The 8,700-nt window shown below is 47.7% G+C and overlaps 1 protein-coding gene across 1 annotated transcript in view; it reads right to left on the bottom strand.

Annotated features, from left to right (window-relative positions):
• hipk2 (homeodomain interacting protein kinase 2) overlaps positions 1-8,700 on the bottom strand; it is a 118,469-nt gene continuing 109,769 nt past the window's right edge. The window contains exons 12-16 of the mRNA XM_079501877.1: positions 5,559-5,747; positions 3,086-3,463; positions 2,479-2,753; positions 1,886-2,046; positions 1-766 (exon numbers count right to left, since the gene is read on the bottom strand). Coding sequence (XP_079358003.1) covers positions 266-766; positions 1,886-2,046; positions 2,479-2,753; positions 3,086-3,463; positions 5,559-5,747 — 1,504 coding nt within the window. The 3' untranslated portion in view covers positions 1-265. The remainder of the gene's footprint in view (positions 767-1,885; positions 2,047-2,478; positions 2,754-3,085; positions 3,464-5,558; positions 5,748-8,700) is intronic.

Raw genomic sequence — 8,700 nt, 5'->3', positions numbered from 1 at the left:
TCTCCAGTGTCTGTCCTGTGTCTGGTCTAGAGCAGTGGTTCTCAAGGTAGGGCTCTGTGACTCCCGAGTGCGAGAGCATACAAATGAAACCTGAATGTTCAAGTTCCATTTGTACGCTCTCAGAGTGAAATTAACACTGAGGACTTTGCAGTGTACATCTGGGGGTTGCAGAGATAAAAAAAAAAAAAATCATATATCAAACTGGGGATCCTTGAAATTCACAAAAAAAAAAAGAAGAAGAAAAAAAAAAAAGAGAATCACTGGTCTAGAGGTAAGGGTACTGGTTGACCTTGGTGGGGCTCAGGGGGTATCCAGTGTAGACGGTGGAGGCGGGCGATGCGCTGATGTAGGCCTGGTGGTGGTGGTGGTGGTGGTGGTGGGCGAACTGGGCCTGGTACTGGCTGTGGTGCAGCGTGGGCGACGGCAGCACGCCGTGGCCCATGCTGACGGGAACCTGGTGCACGATGCTGCCCGGCGGGTAGGCGGCGTTGCGCACCGACCCCTGCGTCGCCACCAGGTGGGCCACGGTGCCGGTGGAGCCCAGGGCGGCGGGCGCCACAGCGGCCGCATAGGCGTAGAGGTGTGGCGGTGGCGGCTGGCCGGGCAGGTGCGTGGCGGTCAGGTGCGTGTGGTGCACGTTGTGGCCCGTGTGGGAGGGGCTGCCGTGGTGGAAGGAGTAGGGGGCCTGTGCGGCGATGGTGGGCGTGATGTAGGCCTGCTGGCGCCGGTGGCCGCCGCTCCGCTCGACGACCATGTGCTGCTGCACCTGCAAAGCCAGCGGAGACGTGATGCTCTGTTTTTAATCAGTTCAACTTAGATCTTTATTTCAGAACCAGGAACAACCATATCACAATTATAGACACAATGCAATAAAATAACAGTAGTTTTAGAAATGCAAGCTATATGCTGGAGATTCTGTGCGTTCATATCTGTAACCCCTTTTTAACCAAACAGTTCATCTTAAGAACTACAGAACATCATAACACGCACGCACGCACGCACACGCACACACACACAACATATACATTTGTGTAGACCTTATTAATTCAATTTCTGTTTCACCCAGCTGATGGCAAAGGATGGATCCATCCATCCATTTTTGTCTGTCTGTCTTCATTTTGGTATCTCTTCCTACTCATAGATAAATTAAAAAAATAGATGCCTCATTGGCTGCTGCAGTTCGTTGGAGCCATGTGTGTTGACGGGAGGGCGGAAGAATTTACACTGGTACGCCGGAAGAGTGGACGGCACACTACGTCATGCTGCCGCTCAAGTGACTACTGGCCAATCACAGCGCATCTTTTCCGGGACTTATCAGACCCGAACATGCGCTCTGTGACGCACATTCATGCTTCTGCGGTGCTTCGCAAGGAATCTCGTGATTTTTTTGCCCTCCCATGAGCACAAACGCTCCAGAGCTGAAAGGGGCGTCTACCTTTATATGTCTACGTTCCCATAGACATATATAAAGGCTAGATGGCTCAAGGCGGAGTCTCTGACATAGTTCACCCGGCGGCCATCTTGCTAAGGGGCTACAGTACAGTATTTTCAATGGCAGCTCAAACACAAATAGTCATAACTATTACAAACGTCAACGTGGCTATGATTCGGGACGCTTATCTGCTTAATTTTGTTTTTTATATGAACGTCGTATAAAAGCATATAAGTATGCGGACGTCTCTGACGTTTATAACAAACCAAACCGTTTGAAAATCGGTTGAAAATTGAGCAAGTTATGGATATTTAAAAAGTACATGCCCATAGACACAATGTTATGCTGCCCCATGGTAAGATGGCCGCCACGTATAGCAACGTCGCTCTCCATTAGCCAGAGCGCGGGTGAGCCATCTAGCTTTCTTATATATATATCTATGTATGTTCCTACCTGGCTGAGATTGAGAGGCTGCTGCTGGAAGAGGTGTGGCCCTGAGCGCTGCTGTCGGTAGGACCCGCCTCCAGCCACGCCCCCTTGCAGGTGGTTGCTGCCAGACACCATGCTATTGGAGGACTTGAACTTGTAGGCGGAGTTCTGGTGGTTCATTGCATCTGGAATGAAAGACATGAATGCAGAAAAGGACGGCAACGCAAGAGTTTAATAACCATAATCGAACAAACGTGAGAAAGAAAAGTCAATTTATACCGTCTGCTGACTACTGTAACTCTGAGAGTGTTCAAATGACACGGTCCATTTGGTTACATTTGGACACCCTCACAGTTAGGATGTTACAGTGTGGGGTTCCAGAGATAGAAAATGACATCAAAATGGGGGGCCGTGGCATTATGCTTATGAAACTGGGGGTCCTTGAAATGTAAAAGTTTTACAAAAAAAGAAACGTTGTTATTTATTTTGTTTGTTTGAACAAAAAAAGGGTTCACCTATAATGATATGCCCAAATATGGATGCCAGGTTGAAAGTGGTTAATAACAGAATCTAACATGCAACAGCAGCACCCAACAATGAGCCCTGTGGTTCCTCACCTGGCATCAGCCGCTCACATTCGTTCAGGATCTCGCTGGTCTGGCACTTGAGCGGGGGGATGATGATGGTGCGGAGGTTGTTTCCGTTGCTGTAGTTGTCCAGCACGGTGGTCTTGATGTCGCCGTAGCTACTGCTGTTGTTGTTGTTGTTGTTTGGGGGGTGTCTGGAGGACTCCACGCCGTAGGGGGGGCTGTTGCTGCTGGAGCAGTCGGAGTCGGGCGAGTCGTGGACCGTCACGCAGCTGATGACGTTCTTCCTCTGCTTGGAAGATGCACTGGAGAGAGAGAGAGAGAGAGAGAGAGAGTTCCTCAACCAGGTCCATGCCATAATCACAGGTGATACATGGCAGAATTATTACAGGTGGTCCACGGGAAAGAGGTTAAAATATATATATTGTTGCTTTCGAGCAGAAACCTCTGATGCTTATTTTCCCATGATCTGGACCATCCTGCAAGCTGTCTTTTTTTTAAAACTATACGTAAAGACAATTTCATTCCAACCCAAATCAGCGCACTCCGGCAGAATACACTGTATGTTTGAGTGTGCGTGTGTGCGTGTGTGCGTGCGTGCGTGCGTGCGTGCGTGCGTGCGTGCGTGCGTGCTGACCTGTGGTGTGTGGTGGTGTGTTTGTGGTGGCGGTGGTGGTGGTCGTCGTCCTCGTCTGTGTCGCTGCTGATGGTGATGATGCTGACGGCGGGGCTGGGCGTGTCAGGGATGACGATGGTCTGTCGCTGAGGCGCTTGGCTGTGCTGCTGCTGCTGTTGGTGGTGGTGGTGGTGGTGCTGCTGGTGTTCTCGGGTGGTGCTGGAAGCCTGCTCCGCTGCTTCGCTACCCCCCCAGGGCTGCGGGGGCGGGGCGCAGTTGCTGCCGTTCTGCAGCACGCCAGTGGCGGCACAGCGTGGGGGCGTGTTCTCTTTGACCCGCTTGGAGCGCTGCGGTGACAGGACGGCCTGCGAGGACGACACCTCGTACGCCGACGTGTTCCTGGAGGCAGGAGGAGACGGAATGATGTTTGGGAGACAAGACACACTTTCCTGGGTTTTTTATGTGGGTATGTGTTTTTAGATATTTTAGTATTTCAAAGTGTCCATGTTGTCATGGACACTGCTACATGTATAGCAACCAACTGTGGACAGGACGGCAGTAGGCCTCGGTGAAGTTGGCTGGGCTCAGGTCAGGAGGGGAGGAAAGCGAGACGCCAGGTTTGGGGGGAACTGTGAAAGACAGCCGCTGGCCAAGGGTCAGGGGCCGGTGACCTCTGAGGAAAGGGCCGTCACACCAGCATATGGCGCAGCCTTCAACGTATGAGGAGAAATTCCCCAGGTTGCATACCGGGCGGCCCCAGAACAATGAATATAGTCAATGTTTACCCGAGGGGTCGTGAATCACCTCCAAGGGAGTATGTGCAGGAGGGACGTTCCAGCCAGGGTGACAGGGCCCATAATTCTTATAATTTCTTCTCACACTGGATGTATTCTTTCTACCATCTTTTCTTTTTTTTAATCATTTTTCTGTAAACCGTATATTCACTGATGTTCTTGAGTAATAAACTATTATTGGACTTACGGCAACCTCTGCGTTCCGTTCATCTATTCTGGTGAGTAACGTAATGATAACTGCATAAAATATAATGGTAACTGCATACTGATTATGATAATAACATGATAACCCATATTGCAATGATATAGCCTACATATACTTGATGGGTGCCTAGATGTTTCCCATGTTCTTCTGTATTTCCTGCCCTATTGCATTCCCTATTTCTGTTTCAGAAAACTACAGGATCCCCGGCACGGAAGGGGAAGCCGGGACCCTGGGAATTAGCAGCAAGTAGTCTCCGCTGGAGAGCTCTTGCCGCTTTTCCTGGGTCTCGCCATAAAAAAAGGGGCTGCTCCACTCTCTATGCGAGCCGTATAGAGGGGGGGGGGGGGGTGCTCTCACTCAGCAGTACAGTACATTTCTTGGGCCTTACAGGCGAGTCGTGGTATTGCCCTGGGAATCTGACTTCACCATAAAATATACCTGGGTCTTCCACTGTCGTGGTGGAGGGGGGCTCCGAAAATTCAACTAAACTCAGTTTCAATGTACTACAACAGACAGAAGTGACCGACCGAACTTGAACCTGCGATAGGGGGACAGATTTTTCTGGTACACTCAGCCTGTCAACACCAACGCAATTAAAAGGTATGGTAAACATATCTCTGCTGTCGGGAAGAAACCGAAACTGCCTCATCAAAGTTGGTGTTGTGACTTTATATATTGTTTTACAATTACTTGCATGAGAGGTGGTGGAGTTAGTTGCTTTAGCAGACAGTTTGAAGCTCCAATGTTAAGAGGTTTTGTCCAAAGCGTTTTTTACTACTTTCCATTGGTTACAAACAACACACAGACGTAAAGGGTGTTCAATAGCACTGATTCATGCAAAAGAAAGCGAAAACCTCAATAATGGAGTTAGGAGGTTTCCTCCCGACAGCAATGATATGTTACAACAGGTCTAAAATGGGTGTAAAGATACAAGATAAACAAGTGCATTGGAATTATGAAACACACACACTAAACAATATTGAGCGGACAAAATAGGAAACGGAACACACAAGCTGATGAATGATACGTGTATCTGTCTTGATTGAATAAAAACTCACACAATCCTGCAATGTAGAAATACCCAGTTACAAGTAGAAGTCTGTTAGGCCTATTCAACTTTCACTTGCGTTAAAGTACAAAAGTAGCCTATTGGCAATCAAAATGTACTTAAAGTAGGCCTAGTAAAAGTACCAAAAGTAAAAGCACTCATGTCCCAAGTACAAAATGTATTCAAATCTTTTGAAAATAGCCAAAGTATATGTGGTTTATGAAGTATATAGGTTTATATGTGGTTTATGTGGCTGAGGTTTATGCATGTTTTGTAATAGGCTAATAATACAGTTAGTTTTCAAATAATTGTAGTGGAGTAAAAGTACAATATTTTCCTCTGTGGTGTAGTGGAGTAGAGGTAAAAGTACTGAAGAAGAAAGTTTAAGTACAGCACTTGAAGTAACTAAGTAAATGTACTTAGTTACTTTACGCCACAGTATTCTACCTGGCAGACTGGTGCTGTTTGCTCTTCTTGGAAGAGGCGGAGTTGTTGTTGTTGTTGGTCGCCGGCTGCCTCATGACGTGAGCCACGCCCACGTTGAGAGGCTGGCTGGACGGCAGCGTCACGTGACCCGCCAGCAGGGCCCCCTGTTGCATGATGGGATTGTAATGGCCGCCATGAGGGTGGGGGTTCCTGGACACAGGACAGAGCTCTGCGTTAGTTCTGTGGTGTAGTTCGTAGGGTTGCCAACCCTCTGTCCCTTGAAATAATAATATTTGGAAACTCAAAGACATGTCCTTTAGGTCCGCCTTGGTTCTCAACCTGTTGGCCCGGGACCCCCATAGAGTGTCACATGATTTTGGGGGGGGGGTCCCCAGATGACAGTGAAGTGACAATTTAAGGACTGGTCCAACATTGGCTAAATTGTGAAAATAGCAGATCTACAAGCTCACACTGTCACAGTCCGCTCCTCTGCCCATGCCCATTTGTCTGTGTTTCTTAGTTTTGGGACTTTTACTTGTATTTGTGTTCTGCATCTTATTTTGTACAGTAGTAGGGTTCTGTGATTTTCTGTCTGGAGTGTTTGCTGTCTCTTGCCTTGTCTGACCTCCCTGTATTAGTGTAACCCTAGTCACCTGTGTTGTGTTCACCTGTATCCTGTTAACCCTGTGGCTATAGACGAATTCAGAAACGGGTCTCATGGTCGCAGCAAACGTATTTCCTGTAGGCGGAGACGACATATCAGCGGTGTAAACTCGCAGGTCTTCTACTACATTGAATGGTAGAGTGACTGCTCAAAGTGTCTGCTCAAACGTTACTCTTTTACCTGCTTTTTACTAACACTAACTTTACAAAGATGCCCAGAACATCAGTATGAACCTGTATGAACACAAGGCTGCTGTACTTTATACCTCAGGTATAAAGTATACAGCAGCCTTGTGTTCATACAACAAAATGTTTGGGTATTGGGTAAGACTGACGTTATGTATCTTTCAGTACCTTTCACTGCTTCGTCTCAACCATTACTCTATGGCTCTGGTCTCAGCCACCCCGGTGTATTTTTTGACATTCTGTTTTTCTCCAAAGTTGAATGTTGCCACTACTGTTGGAGCAGCCATAAACTACACAGGTTCATCCCGATGTTCTGGGCATCTTTATAAAGTTAGTGTTAGTAAAAAGCAGGTAAAAGAGTAACGTTTGAACAGACTAACATCAGTCACTCTACCATGACACGTCACGCCAACAGGTCTTCTAATCTACGATTCAACGTAGTAGAAGACCTGCGAGTTCACACCGCAGATCGTCTCCGCCTACAGGAAATACGTTTGCTGCGACCATGAGACCCGTTTCTGAATTTGTCTATATATACTTAACCTGAGTTCCCAGAAGTTTTATTTTTCGCCACTAGGGGGGTGAGTAAAAATATATACTCTATACCTGTTTTTTCAATTCCTTTGTCAGTTCGGCATAGTAAGTCAGATGTGTACCTGTTATCCTTGAACTCATTCTAGTCCTCATTTAGTTCCATGCGATTTCTGTTGGTTTGAAATAAACCTCCTCATGTGAACTGATTTGCCTTTGCACCTCTCTGTCCTGCGCTTGGGTCCGACCTTCTTCACATCGTGACACACACCGTCTTGCAACGCAAGACTTTGTGAGCTTGTACATCAGCTATTTTCACAATATGTATCTGTGGTACCGAGTCGAACTAAATTTTATGCCTCAACTCAACTACATTCCAAGTGCTTGTCAGGGTGGGGGCTCCCCAGTTCAAAATAAATGTTGGGGGGTTGCGGCCCGAAAAGGTTGAGAACCACTGCCCTATTGAACTTTGTTCAGTTCATCAATGTCACACATCATACAAGTTACATTGTTAACCGCTTACTTAGTAAACTGGACCTGAGTTGTCTCTGTACTTTGGACTGCTTTTTTCTGTCCACATCAAATCTCTTTGCTAAAAATAGCCAGTCACTGGTAGATAGACTTTTTTTTTTTTTGCTAATGTTTGTCTTTTTGTCTTTCCAAAGTTTCCTTATCTCTTTCAAATTAACACCAGCACAGACCACACACAATAGTAGAAACCAAGCCTGTATTCCCCATATGAACCAGCAGGTGGCGGCAGCCACCTCGTAAGGGGAGGACGGAGAGGATGGAGAGAGAATAAATGAGAGAGAGAGAGAGAGAGAGAGAGAGAGAGAGAGAGAGAGAGAGAGACGAAGAGAGTGAGATGAAGAGAGAGAGAGAAGGAGGCATATATCTCTGCAGAGGAAGTGCGACACTTTCCCCCGCCGTCTCTCCGAGGACAATGGTGCTGTCACTGGACAGGAAGAGGAGGTGGAAGAAGGCAGGAGGTGGGGTAGTCTAGCCACGATGGACAGCACTAAGTGAACCTGTGCGTGCGTGCGTGCGTGCGTGCGTGCGTGCGTGCGTGCGTGCGTGCACCCCCGGCCGTATATACCATGTACATCATAACATGATATACCTGCGTCAGGTTTATCTCCCTCCAGACTGATGATCTCTCCCATCTATCTTCCATCATCTCCCCGTCCATTCATCAAGTCATCCCCGTTGACAGGGCCCTATACCAGACATTATGTCCTCATATGTACATCTATCCCGTCTCTCCCAAGGTAACGCCGTTCTTATAAAAGCAGCACAGTGTTCACTTCAGGGAGTGTGATTCATTCCGGCTGGTGGCTGTCAGGTGGGATGGGGGGGGGGGGGGGGGGGGGGGAGTAAAGCCCCCCCCCCCTCTGTCAATCAGCCCCCCCGATAAACCACCTGTCTTTATCCCGCAGCATATCTCCTGCTCAACCTCTGCCGCCCACTTAACGGCTTCTATTACAAAAGTATCAAATCTTGATATCGTCATAGAAACCTCTTATCTCCATATTTTGCCTGTTTTTTAATTTATTTAATCCTTAAAAGTAACAGTTTTTGACATAAGAGGTCTCCACCCGACACAGACATTATTACGTCGTGAGAGACAATTCCCCTGTGCGCTGCAGTCCTGTCAGAGCTGGAATAGTATTAGTCGCCACCACCGCTTGAAAGGTGAGGTTAACCCAGTGGTTCTCAACCTTTTCTGTACCCGGGCCCACCGGTCGTGGCCCACCCATCTGACCACGTAATACGGCAGCCGATT

The sequence above is a fragment of the Electrona antarctica genome, assembly GCF_951216825.1.
Source record: "Electrona antarctica genome assembly, chromosome: 5".
NCBI classification, from domain to species: Eukaryota; Metazoa; Chordata; class Actinopteri; order Myctophiformes; family Myctophidae; genus Electrona; species Electrona antarctica.
Note: the sequence above shows the minus strand (reverse complement) of the source record. Positions and strands in the feature narration are given on the sequence as shown.